General features: G+C 42.2%; 1 protein-coding gene across 2 annotated transcripts in view; it reads right to left on the bottom strand.

Moving 5' to 3' along the window:
• Positions 1-373: 373 nt before the first annotated feature.
• Positions 374-17637, bottom strand: part of LOC126355196 (opsin-2) — a 61460-nt gene continuing 44196 nt past the window's right edge. For both annotated transcript variants that reach the window (XM_050005422.1, XM_050005423.1), the window contains exons 6-8: positions 13881-14041; positions 9041-9142; positions 374-756 (exon numbers count right to left, since the gene is read on the bottom strand). In XM_050005422.1, the coding sequence (XP_049861379.1) occupies positions 636-756; positions 9041-9142; positions 13881-14041 (384 nt within the window). In that variant the 3' untranslated portion in view covers positions 374-635. The remainder of the gene's footprint in view (positions 757-9040; positions 9143-13880; positions 14042-17637) is intronic.

The following is a 17637-nucleotide window of genomic DNA, read 5'->3' as shown; positions in this document are numbered from 1 at the left end:
CCGGACATGCTTTACAGTGCTGTTCACAACATTATTCCTCGACTACAGCTATTGTTGAGGAATGATGGTAGACATATTGGGCATTTCCTGTAAAGAACATCATCTTTGCTTTGTCTTACTTTGTTATGCTAATTATTGTTATTCTGCTCAGATGAAGCGCCATCTGTCTGACATTGTTTGAACATTTCTGTTTGTTTGGTTCTAATGAAAACAGATGGCATTCCAAGCATGTGTGTCAATTTGTACCTCTCTATCTACATTATTCCGTGGTTTATTCAGTTTTCAAATTTACACTGACTTTTTGATCACCCAGTATGTTCGAGTGAGGGGCACAGGCATAGAAAAACGAGAAATAAACACAGTAGACGAGCAGTTGCGGTATGAAAGGAAAGAGTTTATTCTAGAAAGAAAGTGGCACTGTACAAGAGAACAGGAAGTGCGTGTGTATGGGAGAGGCGCGAAGTCCATGTCCGTCAGCCGGGTCTCCTGTGTCGCAGCAGAGATGGCAGGCCGGCAGGTGCCGCGCGTCCCGAGTAGAGGAGTGAGCGGTGTTCTGGCTCAGGGCGCGCGGCCGCCGCCGCCGCAGCCGCCGCTGCGGCGCACAGGGCCTTCTAGACTGTCTGGTGGCTGCGGGCTCAGGCCGAGGCGGACACGTTGCCCACGGTGCGGTCCGTGGCCGTGCTCGAGGTGTCGGACTTGCTGCTGCGGGCGTCTTCGCCGAGGTGGAGCCACTTCATCCGCTTCTGCACCTCCGCCCTGCAACAACAGCCCACCGGCCACCATCAGCCGACACTGTCTCTACTTTGTTCTGAACTGCTCTTCGTGCAGGGCAACAATTATTGAACTATACTAAAAAAACTTAAATTAATTAAAAACTACAGTGTGGACGACTTTGTCCATCATGCAAATGTCACAACAGATATTCCAATTTTGGTTATGACATGTTCGTTTTGCCTGCCAGCATTGGCGACACTGTGGTGCAGGCGAATAGCAAAATTCTGCACAACCCACTGAAGTGTCGGAACATCCATGCCGTCGATGACCTCCTGAGTGGCTGTTTTCACCTCGGCAATGGTTGTGCAGTTATTGCAGTACACCTTGTCTTTAATATAGCCCCACAAAAAGGAATCACATGTGTTCAGATCCGATGATATGGCGATCAATCCAGGCCCATCCAAGTTGTCTCTTGGTACCCCAGAGATGTTTCCCAAAGTGCCCCTTCAGAACATCAAACAATCTCCTACTTCTACATCTACATCTACATCCATACTCCGCAAGCCATCCGACAGTGTGTGGCGGAGGGTACCTTGAGTACCTCTATCCGTTCTTCCTTCTGTTCCAGTCCCGTATTGCTCGTGGAAAGGATTGTCGGTATGCCTCTGTGTGGGCTCTAATCTCTCTGATTTTATCCTCATGGTCTCTTCGCGAGATATACGTAGGAGGGAGCAATATACTGCTTGACTCTTCGGTGAAGGTATGTTCTCGAAACTTTAACAAAAGCCCGTACCGAGCTACTGATCGTCTCTCCTGCAGAGTCTTCCACTGGAGTTTATCTATCATCTCCGTAACGCTTTCGTGATTACTAAATGATCCTGTAACGAAGAGCGCTGCTCTCTGTTGGATCTTCTCTATCTCTTCTATCAACCCTATCTGGTACAGATCCGACACTGCTGAGCATTATTCAAGCAGTGGGGTCGAGCTCCATCTTGCATGAACCACATCATTTGGAAATCAGTAGCTTGGATTTTCATATATTCAGTAAATTCTGACAGTGGTAACGCAAATATGTTTCTGCTTTCATTTAGATTTGTAGGAAGGGGTTGTGGTTGTTATCTACGTAGTGTTGATCATACATGTGTGTAAGAGATTTCACTTTTGTCAAATGCTACCAGAGCTAGGTCCAATGCAAGAGGCGTTATTGATGTAAGTTTTGATGATTATGTGGGCAGAGAAGGGATCATTGAACAGGGATGCTCTTACAATATTGATTTAACTGAAACAGATAGGACAATGCCTGCCAGGGTTGATCAGCGTAATTTTTCGGTTTCAAACATGGAACGAGAAAATGCAGTTGGGAATTCTGCTATTGAAACTGAGTCTGTAGGATGTAATTTGTCACAACAGTCATGTTCTGTAGTTGAAGATACAGCTTTATCATCCACAACTGTTGACCAAGCTGAGCCAGTCTCTACCCCTTCCTGTAGCAATGCTAAAGATGGGGACAATGATTTTTCACAAAATATCCTGAGATGTTATCCGAACGCAATAAATAATAGGATAGAAAATTTCTGAAGGTATTAGTAGAGCACGATAAAGAATGGCATAGAATGTTTCGAGAACTTAACAGAAATTTGAAGAAAGGGACAGAAGAGATCAAAGAAAATATAGGGGATATTGCAAGTAATCTAGAACAGAATAATAAAAAGTTTAGAGAGGAACTTTCGGCCTTTGTAAGTGAGAAGCCTAAAACAGTTAAATAAGATGTACATGAGGAGTTCAATTCTGTAATAAATACTCTAAAGCCAAGATGCCGAAATTTCACAGTGAAAACAGCAGGATAGTCAGTTTGAAACCCAGATACAAAGTCTTGAAGAGCAGTGTGCATCGATTAATTCTAAAGAGTGAGAATCTGCTATACAGGAACCAAACAGATAGATGAACTTTCTGTACGCGTTACCCAGTTGTCTAGCAATGCGGATAAAGTTTCTGATGTTACACAGCCTGTTCCCTTTCTGATTTAGAAGAACTTCTTTGTCTTCGATGTATCAAACTGGGACAAATTACGAGGGTCAGTCAAAAAGTAATGCCTCCTATTTTTTTTCTACGTTTAATTGTCAGGAAATTTAAATGCAATTACATAGGTTGAAAACCACAACATTGAGGATCATTTTGTCATTTTTCAATGTAATCTCCGCCCATCTCTACAGTTTTGGTCCATCTTTGAACAAGGGCATGTATCCCAGCACGGTAAAAATCACAGCTCTGCTTCCTAAGCCATTGACGCACGGATGTTTTGACGGCCTCCTCATCTTCAAAATGAATCCCACGATGAGCTTCTTTTAGTGGCCCGAACAGATGGAAGTCTGATGGTGCCAGGTCAGGGCTGTGTGGGGGATGAGGCAAAACTTCCCATCCAATTTTGACAATCTCGTCAGAGGTGTGACGACTGGTGTGTGGTCTTGCATTGTCATGCAAAAGAAGAACATCTGCCATTGATTTTGTTGGGCGAACTCGCTGAAGACGTGCTTTAAGTTTTTTGAGGGTTGTGACGTATTGAACAGAATTTATTGTGCATCCCTGCTCCAAAAAATCAACCAGAATCACACCCTCTGTATCCCAGAAAACTGTTGCCATAACTTTCCCTGCCGATCGCACAGTTTTGAATTTTTTCTTCCTCGGCGAGCTTGTGTGACGCCACTCCATTGACTGCCTCTTTGATTCGGGTTCAAAAAAATGCACCCATGTTTCGTCCCCGGTCACAATTTTTTTCAGAAACTCATCTCCCTCCAAACGGAAGCGCTGCAAGTGTTGGGAGGCTATTGTTTTCCTTGCCTCTTTATTCTGATCGGTTAACATTCTTGGAACCCACCGTGCACAAACTTTTGAGTACCCCAATTGTTTAATAATCGTGATCACACTGCCTTTACTAAGAGAAATAATGCGACACACTTCGTCTGCAGTCACCCGACGGTCACCACGAATGATGTCATCAACTTGCTGAATGTTGTGTGGAGTCACTGCACTCACCGGCCTGCCGCTCCGCTTTTCGTCAGTCAACGGTGTTTGCCCTTCAGCTTCCTTACAACGACGAACCCATCGTCTAACAGTGCTGACATCCACTGTCACAACACCATACACCTTCTTCAGTCTTTCTTGAATGCGTATGGGCGTTTCACCTTCTGCATTCAAGAATTCAATCACACAACGCTGTCTCAAACGAACATCGATGTCGGCCATCTTACAAACTTCTGCTGTGCTGCCACCTGTTGACACAGAAAGTTACTACTGCAGTGGATTGCAGAAGAAGGTTTGAGGAATGGCGCCAAATTCAAATTTTTCACTTAACTTAATTTTTTTAAGTAGAAAAAAATGGGAGGCATTACTTTTTGACCGACCCTCGTACCATTACCAACAACGCAAGTCTGATGTAAAGAAACTTGATGACCAGGTAACCAAAATTATTCATTTAATTACAAACATCAGGGTAATGTGACTGAAGTTATCTTACAAAGCCTTCATGTACTGTTCAGTAGTCACCCTGCCATCGAGGAATATTGCACCGATTATTCCGTGACTGGACACTGCACTCGACACAGTCATTCGTTGAGGGTGAAGAGACTTCTCGATCGCAAAAAGCGTATTCTCAGTCCCCCAAATGCGCCAATTTTGCTTATTGACGAACCCATTCAAATGAAACTTGGCTTCATCGCTAAACCAAATGATAGATGCGCATACTATTTCGCATCATGCCCCATGGCCATCTGTCCACTTTGAACGACCTAATGCAAACTGTTTAGAAGTTATGGTGATTTTATTTCATATGGTGAAATAATTGTCACCCTATATATAGGAACAAAATGACACTGTGTCTATGGAGAAGTCATTGACCTTTTCTACACTATTTTTTTAGAAACAAATGTGTTATCACTTCTGAGCATATGCTGCCTCTGTGGTCTAGCGGTTAGCATCTGTGGGTAATAACAATAATAACACAGAGGCCCTCATTTGATTTCCAGTGACCAAATCATATTTTTCTCAGGTGGTCAAATGAGAGGCCACTTGATAAAATAAGCTGGAAAATAGACATGAACACAGCCAAAGTGGCGTCAAATAGTCTTGCAACAGGCTAGTAGCTCCAAATTTCTTTCATTCCCATCATTGGTCAGTTAGTTAAGGTGCCTTGTAGCTGGAGAAGAATGGTAGAATAATGCTCTATACCATCTGTTATGTACCATCACTTCTAAGAATAGGCGCAGATATGTAAATACCTTCCAACTGGAAGGATAGGCTCATCAGTCCTTGGCAAAATCATCACTAACTGGGCCATTTCTTCATTATTTTCATTACAAACACAGGTTTTCCTCTAGTTTTAAACATGTTTGAAAGCATTTTGATTTGCACACTACATTGACATGCACTAAATGACTAATTGTTTGAACTTACCAGTTATACAAAATAAGAAAAGGGACATGTAATAGTGCAAACTGTAGCCTCTGTACACACACACACACATATATCCACATCCACATATTGTTTGTTTGTGTGTCTGTGTGTGTTTTAATGTGTGCATTAGTAGTAACGAAGTTGAAGCACCACTTACTTATGCCTATATATTTTCATGGTTGTATTTTTCAAATGACAATGCATGTCATGAACACTTTGTTCATCAAATACCACCAATGAGCCAGATATCAACCACTATTATTTTGTTCCACGACATCAATATTTAGACCCATTATTCTGGCTAAAAACTAGGCGGCTATTCTTAAGTGAGCTTTACATTAGAGACTGCTGAAGCACATTACTAAGCTTACACCAAAAATTGCTGTACTGGCATATGGCTAGCTGCACTGTGTAGGCACATGTGTAATAGTGTTGAAGTGTAGGCTCTCAGGTTAAAATGTAGTAGTCAAGATGATAAAATTAACTGTTCCTAGATGTGGCATAAAACGTAGAAATTTACTTTGCTAAAGAATTAAAGAGATCGCCAGATTTCAAGACTTAGCTAGTTGAAAGCACCAACAAGACTAACGACATCCTCTTCCAAATCTACTCGTATTTCTACTGACTTCTTAGTAACTTAATCCCAGAAATATCTTGTTGCAGCCGATATTTTCGTGGCAGAATAATCCACAGTATTTCATGTGGAAATACTTTCTCAGCTATGACTGACTTAATGGACTGTGGATGGAGAGTGTTGCAACCATGTTCCATTCACCCTTCATAATCTCTGTAAGTGATGTGATGAATATAAGCTTTTCTACATTGACATGGTATTCTGTAGACTGCAACTATCCGAATATATTTTGATTTTTTACTTAAGTCGTTTACAAATAAAAAACATGCATAGATTTTAAGATTCTTACATGGGTTGTGTTCTTATCCTATGGTAGATTCTGAAGATACGAGTGTATCGCCAAAACACATGTAAGGATATTCTGTGAGTGTGTCTAAAGTATATTCCTTTCACCAGCTATTCTGTGCAATCTTGCTTCCTATTTAGGAGAATTCTTTGAGCTCTTCCACTACTTCTTCTCAACTTTGATACTGCTGTTGTTCTTATTGTTGTTTGTACCACGAATCAGCATGGTTTTAGAAAGCATCGCTCATGTCTAACTAAGCTTGTCCTTTCCTCACGTCATATACTGTGAACTATGGATGAAAGACAACAGGTAGATTCCATATTCCTAGATTTACAGGACGTATTTGACACAGTGCACCACTGCACATGGATCGGATTCTATGCTAAAATGTAGGTGGGCTCTTCCCAGTAGCATTACTGTGGCAGGTTAAGCTCGCAGAAGTCTGCGAAGTGACGTGCACTTGAAAGAACGAACAGGGAGTTCACTGTAAATTGTACAGTTTACTCAGGTATCGTGGTCACCAGTCTATTGCAAAGTGATCTAATTTTACTTCCTAATATTCGAATTTACATTGGATGTTAACAAAATTTCTCTTTTTTTTCAGGAAACCTGCCAGTCTCAACTTTGTGTCCTCTTTCCTTCTGACATCGTTAGTGAGTTTTCTGACTCAGTAGCAAAACTCATCTCTTACTTTCAGCCTCTCATTTACGAATCTCATTCATTCAGCCTTGATCTAATTCGACCACACTCCATTGCCCTTATTTTATTTTTGTTGAAGTTCGTCTTATATCTGCTTTCCAAGACCATTTTGTAATTAGGACAGCCATAGCTTAGATTATATATTGTCACTGAAAATAAATTTCCAGTAATTTCTTAAAAAAATTATCACAAAAACCCTTTATACACTCCTGGAAATGGAAAAAAGAACACATTGACACCGGTGTGTCAGACCCACCATACTTGCTCCGGACACTGCGAGAGGGCTGTACAAGCAATGATCACACGCACGGCACAGCGGACACACCAGGAACCGCGGTGTTGGCCGTCGAATGGCGCTAGCTGCGCAGCATTTGTGCACCGCCGCCGTCAGTATCAGCCAGTTTGTCGTGGCATACGGAGCTCCATCGCAGTCTTTAACACTAGTAGCATGCCGCGACAGCGTGGACGTGAACCGTATGTGCAGTTGACGGACTTTGAGCGAGGGCGTATAGTGGGCATGCGAGAGGCCGGGTGGACGTACCGCCGAATTGCTCAACACGTGGGGCGTGAAGTCTCCACAGAACATCGATGTTGTCGCCAGTGGTCGGCGGAAGGTGCACGTGCCCGTCGACCTGGGACCGGACCGCAGTGACGCACGGATGCACGCCAAGACCGTAGGATCCTACGCAGTGCCGTAGGGGACCGCACCGCCACTTCCCAGCAAATTAGGGACACTGTTGCTCCAGGGGTATCGGCGAGGACCATTCGCAACCGTCTCCATGAAGCTGGGCTACGGTCCCGCACACCGTTAGGCCGTCTTCCGCTCACGCCCCAACATCGTGCAGCCCGCCTCCAGTGGTGTCGCGACATGCGTGAATGGAGGGACGAATGGAGACGTGTCGTCTTCAGTGATGAGAGTCGCTTCTGCCTTGGTGCCAATGATGGTCGTATGCGTGTTTGGCGCCGTGCAGGTGAGCGCCACAATCAGGACTCCATACGACCGAGGCACACAGGGCCAACACCCGGCATCATGGTGTGGGGAGCGATCTCCTACACTGGCCGTACACCTCTGGTGATCGTCGAGGGGACACTGAATAGTGCACGGTACATCCAAACCGTCATCGAACCCATCGTTCTACCATTCCTAGACCGGCAAAGGAACTTGCTGTTCCAACAGGACAATGCACGTCCGCATGTATCCGTGCCACCCAACGTGCTCTAGAAGGTGTAAGTCAACTACCCTGGCCAGCAAGATCTCCGGATCTGTCCCCCATTGAGCATGTTTGGGACTGGATGAAGCGTCGTCTCACGCGGTCTGCACGTCCAGCACGAACGCTGGTCCAACTGAGGCGCCAGGTGGAAATGGCATGGCAAGCCGTTCCACAGGACTACATCCAGCATCTCTACGATCGTCTCCATGGGAGAATAGCAGCCTGCATTGCTGCGAAAGGTGGATATACACTGTACTAGTGCCGACATTGTGCATGCTCTGTTGCCTGTGTCTATGTGCCTGTGGTTCTGTCAGTGTGATCATGTGATGTATCTGACCCCAGGAATTGGTCAATAAAGTTTCCCCTTCCTGGGACAATGAATTCACGGTGTTCTTATTTCAATTTCCAGGAGTGTATTTTTTTAAATGAATGAAAATTCTTTAAGGCCGCTTTAGTTCTATACAAATTCCTTTGTTACACAATACAACCGGTTATACGTCTTTGTAGGTGAATTTCAGATGGTAATAACTTTTCATTTTATAAGGATGGAGAGAGTGTACCATGTCCCAACTGTGTCTTTTCGATTTCATGGATCCTCCAAGTTCTTTGTCAATACTCTGTTACTGAAAAACCGCTAAGTTCTCTATTCATTATTGAATTTTATTTTCATTAAAAAATTCATCCTTGGTTTCCTTGTTTGTTCTATGAACAGACTGAACAGGTTGTGAAATAGTCTTGGATCACTTAGAAGTCTATATCCGTCACTGTGTGTAAGATGACATAAATCTGTCTAGAGCAGTGACAAAATTAGCTGAATGAGCGGACCTTGCACCCAGCAGCTGCTCCAGACCATCTAACAAATAAAAGTCCATAGGTAGATCCCTAACTTCCCATCTAGCTTTAAGGCAGGTTACTAGCTCAGCTATGGATAGCACTCTAAATTTTCGGTGACGTGTCAGTGTCTAAATATATTTTTATACTTACTGCATGACATTTTTTCAGTCTCACAACTATGATCAGTATCAAAACCTAAGGCCGTGAACTTACCTGAACCTAGGGTGGTTGATGGCGTACACCCATGGGTCGATGCACGACACGATCTTAGCTGTCACTGCTGGGATCATTGTCGACAGAGGCGTAAGGGCAGCCCTGCAAACAATAATTCATTAATCCATACCATACAATATTCAGCAGTGAACACGGGTTTGTCACAGGTGTACGAGCGTTATTTTTAAAAATTTATTCCTCCCTCGCAATCTTGGCAAATAAATTTTGCGAGATATTTTTTACAGACCTCATCTCTGAATCATTTGCACCTCAAATTAGCATGGATCGCTGGTTTTCATATTCACTCTGCGCGACAAAGTATCGACATCTGATTCTCTTTATAAATAGTGTAAAAACGTAATGTTATTTATTAACAGCCAATGGAAGACAGAAAATCATTATCGAGCTTTTCACAAGATAGAAAAATTTGTATGAAGACACTAAAATCTCCTTCTATTCGTTGAAAAACCGCTTCTGGTCAGAGACGTCCAGTTTAAAGAAACACAACAAAGCCTTGGGTATCTGAAGGAAATGCTACAGACGTAGACGCAACCATTTGTGAGTGTCTAAATGATTAGAACTGCAATGATTCGTGACGGAACAGCCACAAAGTATAGTATTGTTGTTAGCAGACGACGATGTTATCAGGTCTGCCAGGGTATATCAAAATGACATATAAACTACATTGTTCATTTAGAACAGCTCGGCAGTATGGTCATGTGGCGTTGTCTAAGACATACTAGGGATGTAAATGAAACGTAAGTCTAGTGGATACATAGAAATTATCCGAGCTATTTCGTGTGCAGAGAATGGAGAAAGTTGTGGACTGTGAAAAATTAGTAGACCCTGGAGATTGGGGACGACTATGGAAGAAATAGCTAGATACGTGGGATGACAATCTGCATTGGAATATTCAATCGCATTTACCGTCAGGGATCGGGATCGTACGAGTATTTTAGACCTTGTTTTAAGTCAGTGTATTTTAGCCACAGTTGTTATGCAGTCTTCGAGAATGGATGCTAAAGACCCTTCCTCCAATTTCATCATTATGTGACAAGTATTTAAGGGTAAAAGGCCCACATGCAACACTGCAAAGGCTAGAATATTGAAAACGACTAGTTAGCAATTCTCCAGTGACCAGGAGCAGTTATTAAGAACAGGACCGGTACGTTTTCATCACTCCTCTTTTAATTCTGACTACGAGGAGATTATTTCTGATATAAATTTCACTCGTCCCAACTAAACATGGCTGATCATCAAGAGATGTATTCAGCAGTACGAACAAGAAAGTCTATCACTATCGAAGAAGCCATCGCAACCCAGCAAGAATAAAGATGAGATGTAGTTTCTTAGAAGTAGATACCTTAGGGGTTGCGAAGCAACTCAAATCGCTTGATACGGGCAAGTCTTCAGGTCCAGATTGTATACCGATTAGGTTCCTTTCAGATTACGCTGATACTATAGCTCCCTACTTAGCACTCATATACAACCGCTCGCTCACCGATAGATCTGTACCTACAGATTGGAAAATTGCGCAGGTCGCACCAGTGTTCAAGAAGGGTAGTAGGAGTAATCCATTTAACTACAGACCTATATCATTGACGTCGGTTTGCAGTAGGGTTTTGGAGCATATACTGTATTCAAACATTATGAATCACCTCGAAGGGAACGATCTATTGACACGTAATCAGCATGGCTTCAGAAAACATCGCTCTTGTGCAACGCAGCTAGCTCTTTATTCGCACGAAGTAATGGCCGCTATCGACAGGGGATCTCAAGTTGATTCCGTATTTCTAGATTTCCGGAAAGCTTTTGACACCGTTCCTCACAAGCGACTTCTAATCAAGCTGCGGAGCTATGGGGTATCGTCTCAGTTGTGCGACTGGATTCGTGATTTCCTGTCAGGAAGGTCGCAGTTCGTAGTAATAGACGGCAAATCATCGAGTAAAACTGAAGTGATATCAGGTGTTCCCCAGGGAAGCGTCCTGGGACCTCTACTGTTCCTGATCTATATAAATGACCTGGGTGACAATCTGAGCAGTTCTCTTAGATTGTTCGCAGATGATGCTCTAATTTACCGTCTAGTAAGGTCATCCGAAGACCAGTATCAGCTGCAAAGCGATTTAGAAAAGATTGCTGTATGGTGTGTCAGGTGGCAGTTGACGCTAAATAACGAAAAGTGTGAGATGATCCACATGAGTTCCAAAAGAAATCCGTTGGAATTCGATTACTCGATAAATAGTACAATTCTCAAGGCTGTCAATTCAACTAAGTACCTGGGTGTTAAAATTACGAACAACTTCAGTTGGAAGGACCACATAGATAATATTGTCGGGAAGGCGAGCCAAAGGTTGCGTTTCATTGGCAGGACACTTAGAAGATGCAACAAGTCCACTAAAGAGACAGCTTACGCTACACTCGTTCGTCCTCTGTTAGAATATTGCTGCGCGGTGTGGGATCCTTACCAGGTGGGATTGACGGAGGACATCGAAAGGGTGCAAAAAAGGGCAGCTCGTTTTGTATTATCGCGTTATAGGGGAGAGAGTGTGGCAGCTATGATACAGCATAGACGTTTTTCGTCGCGGCGAGACCTTTTTACGAAATTTCAGTCACCAACTTTCTCTTCCGAATGCGAAAATATTTTGTTGAGCCCAACCTACATAGGTAGGAATGATCATCAAAATAAAATAAGAGAAATCAGAACTCGAACAGAAAGGTTTAGGTGTTCGTTTTTCCCGCTCGCTGTTCGGGAGTGGAATAGTAGAGAGATAGTATGATTGTGGTTCGATGAACCATCTGCCAAGCACTTAAATGTGAATTGCAGAGTAGTCATGTAGATGTAGTGAAGAGTATTTATGAAATATTAGGAAACTGTGAATCCTTTGTAATCAAAGTTGATAACGTAAACAAACTGCTTGTTACGATCAAACAAAAACATATAGCTGAAGTGAAAGCATTCTTTCAGCAAATAGCTCAATTGAAATTATAAAATCCGGTTAAGAAATTCCATAATGACTTATTATATAGCTGCGCCCTATGTATTGCTCCTATAGGAAGATTACAGCACACTCATAAGTATTTCAGCACTCGTCCTTCCAGCACCGTGTATGCGAATGGAATATTGTACAACTCATCGCACTATGGTTTGTGGAGTGTGAATGTAGATGTTGTCGCAGAACTCGTGAGAACTCGAAATTGCGGGATTGAGCTTTTGGCTAGAGCAGGGGTGTTCAGCCTTTTACCTTATCTGTGCCACATTAGAAGAAGACGCGTATTTTTGGGCCGACAATGATATACAGGGGATAGGCAAAATAATGTGAATAGTGGTAGTAATGGGATGGTTTTGTTTGACGGTCAACAACACAGGTAAGGCAAGTGTCGTGATGGATTGCGAGTGTTCAGTACAGACTAGGCATCAGTGCAGATTGTTTACGAGTAGTGCACACTTCTTAGTTGCATTCATAGGCCGAGGTCGACGTGTAATGAAAGACCTAACATAGTTCCAGAGGAGGCAGATTTTGGGGGCCCAATTAGTTGGAGCATCAGCAACCGAGACAACCAACTTATTGAATATTTCAAGAGCAACGGTTTCAACTGTCATAACAGCCTACGACAAAACATGGAAAGACATTATCATGTAAACGTTATAGTGCGCGCAAATGAAAACTAAATGACAAAGAGACAGTCGTACGCTAACACGAATTGCCAAAAGAAAACAAAACTAAAGTGACGGCAGAGCTCAATAGCCATCTTCGAGACCCCGTATATATCGACACTGTCCGCTGAGAATTCTTGAAAGAGCTGCTACTCCGAACCCATTTATGACAACAACCAACGCAAAGAAGCGTAAAACATTGTGTCGGAAGCATAAATCCTGGACGGCTGATCAGTGGAAACACGTCATATGGTCCGACGAGTCAATCTTTTCCTTATTTCCAACACCGGGCCGGGATTACATCTGTAGAACGCCAGAAGAAGCCTACAATCCTGATTACTTGATTCCAACGGTTAAGCATGGAAGTGGAAGTGTGATGGTGCGGGCAGCCATGTCATGATATTCCGCTAGTCCCATCATTACTCACAAAGGTCGTGTTACAGCCAACGATTACGCCAACACTGTAGGTGATCGGGTGCACACGGTGATTCAAATGCTGTTCCCCAACAGTGATGCAGTATTTCAGGACGATAATGCACCCGTTCACACAGCCATTCTAGTGTAATCGTGGTATGAGGAGCGTGCAACTGAACTGCAGCGTCTTCCCTGGCCAGCACAGTCCTCGGACTTGAACATTATTGAAACCTTGTGGGTGACATTGGACCGCAGCAGACTCTGGAGCAGATTTCCGCCTCTCTCGTCACTACAGGAGTTAGAAGAAGGTCTGATCGAAGAGTGGCATAGCATTCCACTGGAGACTATACAATCATTATATGCCAGTATTCCAAGAAGAATCACAACCGTATTTCGGTCAAATGGGGTTCCATCCCCTTATTAATAAACCATTTCCAAGTAAGTACAAGTGTTCACATTGTTTTGCCTGTCCCCTATACTTAATACAAACAATAATCGCTGAGGAGAAAACTGGTATGGACGAATGAGAGAATTATATCTTTATCATATGGCGGAAGCTTCGTTATCGTAACTTCCATAAATGGAATATTAGCAATCGTCTGACAGATGCTCACTTCGTGTGCCGCATGAGCATCGAGGGCCACGGGATATACATCCTTGAGATTGAGAGTCATGTGGTACACTTCACCTTGCTGCACTCTATCGTGGCTCACATAAACTAATAAACTTCGCCCAAGCACGACGCTGGCTCGGACGGCAGATGTGACGCACCTGTTGCCGAAGGCGCCGATCATGGCCACGACGGCGTACGGTGTCCAGGAGCAGAGGAAGAGGAAGAAGATGGTGAGCGCCACCTTGGCGATCCTGATCTCGGCCGACTGGGCTTCCGTGTCAGCGTTGCTCTGCAGCGACTTAACGTTCATCTTCTTGGCCTGAAACACAGAAGTTGACGGGCATTTCAGAACGGGCGAGTCCGTTTGGGGGAATACGCCTGGGGCTCTGCGTCTGCAGCCAGGATAATGAGGCCTGGAGGAGCATGTGTTTGGTCCCATAGTCCTTACCACAAACTTCCAAATCTACTTCTCATTTTGTACGAGGAAAAATATTTACTTCTTTTGTAACTACCCCGCGCGGCGAATTTCACCTGTGACTAGAACAAAATCTTTTTAGAAATGATATGTATTTCCTAGAACAGTCTTTAACAACTTTCGTACTACTACGTAAATTGGTATTACAGTCGGTCATGCAGTATGGGAATGGCTTCTATACATATGTCAGAGAGGAGACTGCAATGGCAGCAGCGCCTCTGGGTGGTGCTTTAGTATATCAGTGGCCTCGGCTCTGTTGGCCCATATTTCGCCAAGCTCTTCTTGACGAGACACAAGAGAAGCGATGTGGCCAGTCGAATTAAGCTCTAAATAACTTCAAGAGCCTGCTCCGAAATCGTCTACTCATAACCACCAGAGTGAACAGACAGTTGTCACTGATGCCGTCACAGTCTTGTCAACGGCATCAGTAACTTGTGAGACTGTTCACATCGGATTATCTTGGCGCTGTTGTAATGTATATCCAGTGATTTTCACTGAGAACTGAATAATAAAAAATTTCAAGTCAAGTTCTAACTTTTCGATCTTATAAGTAACTTCATTGTTAACTAAACTAGGAGTCTGCAAATATCCTACTGTAATAGAACTGAGTGTCTTTGAGGAAAATCTAATTTGTCAGTTAAAGAGAGAAATGTATTTCAAAATTCTTAGGAATGTAATTTGAATGCAATAATTATGGCTGTAAAAACTATGTTATTTTAAATCTTTCATTTGACGATTGATTTTATAGAAGTGTTTCTATCGTTCAAAAGATGGTTCCCTTGTGGCGTTGCATCAGAGTTGAATTTTCGTTATTATCATTTCATGCAAAGAGTTCCAGATTGGTCAAAACAAAAATCTATAATCTCTTTCTTTGAAGATGATCAGTTTTGCCTGTCCAGGTAAAAGTCATTGAGAGGCAACGCAATTTTGATTGTAATAGAGCTCACCATTTATCTATTTCTATAACGATTATTTAATTTTTCCCCAAACTATTACATTTGATTTTCTTAAGAAACTTAAAAACAAATTTTATATGTATCCTTGTTAATTCCTAAAGTACCTATGTTGGTTCTGTGTGCGAATTATTTCGTCAGCATACGTTTCGTTAGTATAAGTTACGTAATAATTATTGTTTTGATATCCAACAGACAGATAAACAGTGTGTGATTTGCACCACTTTATAACGATCATTCAAAATTTACGCAAAGAAGAAGTACGTTAGTTATAGAAGTAACTTGTTGTATTCTTTCCCCGATAATCACTTATTATTTCGAAAACGTTTGCCTTAATTTTCTGGTCCGATTAGGATCACGTGATCACATTCATTTCCGTAGCCCAGGAAAGTCGAAAGTTGTGTATCGGACATTAGAGCACCATTTTTACTTTTTAGTCAGCAAACACATGACCACAGAAAGGTCATTTTGGATTGATAAACGCAGATTCAAAGACATCAATTGCAGAAGACTTCAAATAAGTACTCTTTTTCATAATTCACTCGATTTATTTTAATTTGTTTCACAAAACTATTTGGCACAACGTGTCTCGGCAGCATGGTATTATTACATTAATCCTGTACTGCATTGATTCCGTGTGGTTTCGCTGTTTTTCTACTATGTACGTTAGTTGCGGTAAGTGGTGAAATATTGTTTTTAATCAGAATATTTAATAGAAATTAATTACCTCTATTTATCGCCAAGCAGTTTATTAACTACATAATAAAAACTGAAATTTATATAACGTTGAACCATTTTATCCATTCTCGGTGATATCAGCATGCAAACACAAAGCAACCATGTACATTTATAAGGTCTGAAGACACGGGAAATACCTTTTGGATTACATCATGATCACACAGACATCCTAAATCAGTTACTGGGTGTAATGTGTTTCCAGAAGCAAATATAGACTCAAATCAGAATCTACTAACGATGAAAAGTAGTTTGGAGGTTAAGAGAATCGTCAGGAAGAATCAACGTGGAATTAAGTGTGATAGGAAGTACTGAGATGTGACGATGTGCTTTTGAAATTCTTTCAGGCTGTAGATACTGCGATAATGTATACCACAGCAGGCAGTTAAGAAAAGGAGGAAAGTACATCCCTAAAAAGAGCAATCACAGACGTTGCACAGACAATCATGGCTACGAGAAACGTATCTCCGAATAAACCTTCAGTACCAGAAGAAATACTACAACTGTTCGATGAAAAAAGTAAGTATAAAAATTCTCAAGTAAAACCATTAACAACACAATATAAGTCATTCATGAATTAAATAAATGTGAAGTGCAGGGAAGCTAAGGTGAAATGGCTGCAGGCAAAATTCGAAGAATTCGAAAAAAAAGGTTGTATGAAGGACTGATTCATCGATAGAAAAGTCAACACACCGCAAAATTAAAAACGTAGGACGGAGAGAGGGGGGAGGGGGGGGGGGGAAAGAAGGAGAGAGAGAGAGAGAGAGAGAGAGACAGAGACAGAGAGAGGCGAGGTAGGAGAAACGAATACACTAAAGGCTGCAACGAGGGGTAAAACTGCCTGTAGGCGAAATGGAAGAATAAATGGAAATCGATTTGCAAGACAGCGATCCAGTATTAAAGTGTGTGTTAGATAGAGAGCATATTCCTCCAGAATTATTAAAATCATTGGAGGAAATGGTAATAAAACGCCTATTCAAGTTGGTGTGGAGGCATCAGACTTTCATCAAAATATTACCCACACAATTCTGGAGAAACCAAGCGCAGATAGGTACGAGAATTATCGCACAAGCAGCCACATGCATCCAAGAATGATATACAGAAGAACTGAAAAGAAAATGAGGATCTCTTAGGTGGCGATCCGTTTGGCTTTCGGAAAGGTAAAGACAACAGAGATGCAATTACGACGTTGCACTAAATAATGGAAACAACACTTAAGAAAAATCAGGAAATCGTAGAATTTGTTGATCTGGAGAAAGTGTTCGACAACGTAAAATGGTGTAGCATGTTCGAAAATACCAGAAAATGGCGTAAAATATAGGCAGAGACGGATAATGTAAAATGTGTGCAGGAGCCAAGGGGACAAAATAAGAATGGAAGACCAAGAATGAAGTGCTCGGTTTAGAAATGGTATAAGACAGGGTCCTGTCTTTTATCCCTGCTGTTCAATCTAAACATCGAAGAAGCAAAACGAAAATAAAACACAAGTTCCTGAGTGTGGGCATAATTGGAGGTGATAGGATACGAATATTAACATTGGCTGATGACATTGCTACCCTCAGTGAAAGTGGAGAATAATTATGGAATAAACTGAATGGAATGAACATTATACTGAGTGAATATCATGGATCGTGAGTAAACCGAAGAAAGACGAAAGTAATGAGGCGTAGCAAAAAGTAGATTTGTGAAAAACTTATAATCAAAACTGGAGTTCACAAAGCAGACGGAATGAAAGAGTGCTATTAACTTGGA

The sequence above is a fragment of the Schistocerca gregaria genome, chromosome 3 (assembly GCF_023897955.1).
Source record: "Schistocerca gregaria isolate iqSchGreg1 chromosome 3, iqSchGreg1.2, whole genome shotgun sequence".
Taxonomy (NCBI): Eukaryota; Metazoa; Arthropoda; class Insecta; order Orthoptera; family Acrididae; genus Schistocerca; species Schistocerca gregaria.
This window is presented reverse-complemented; position numbering and strand designations above follow the sequence as displayed.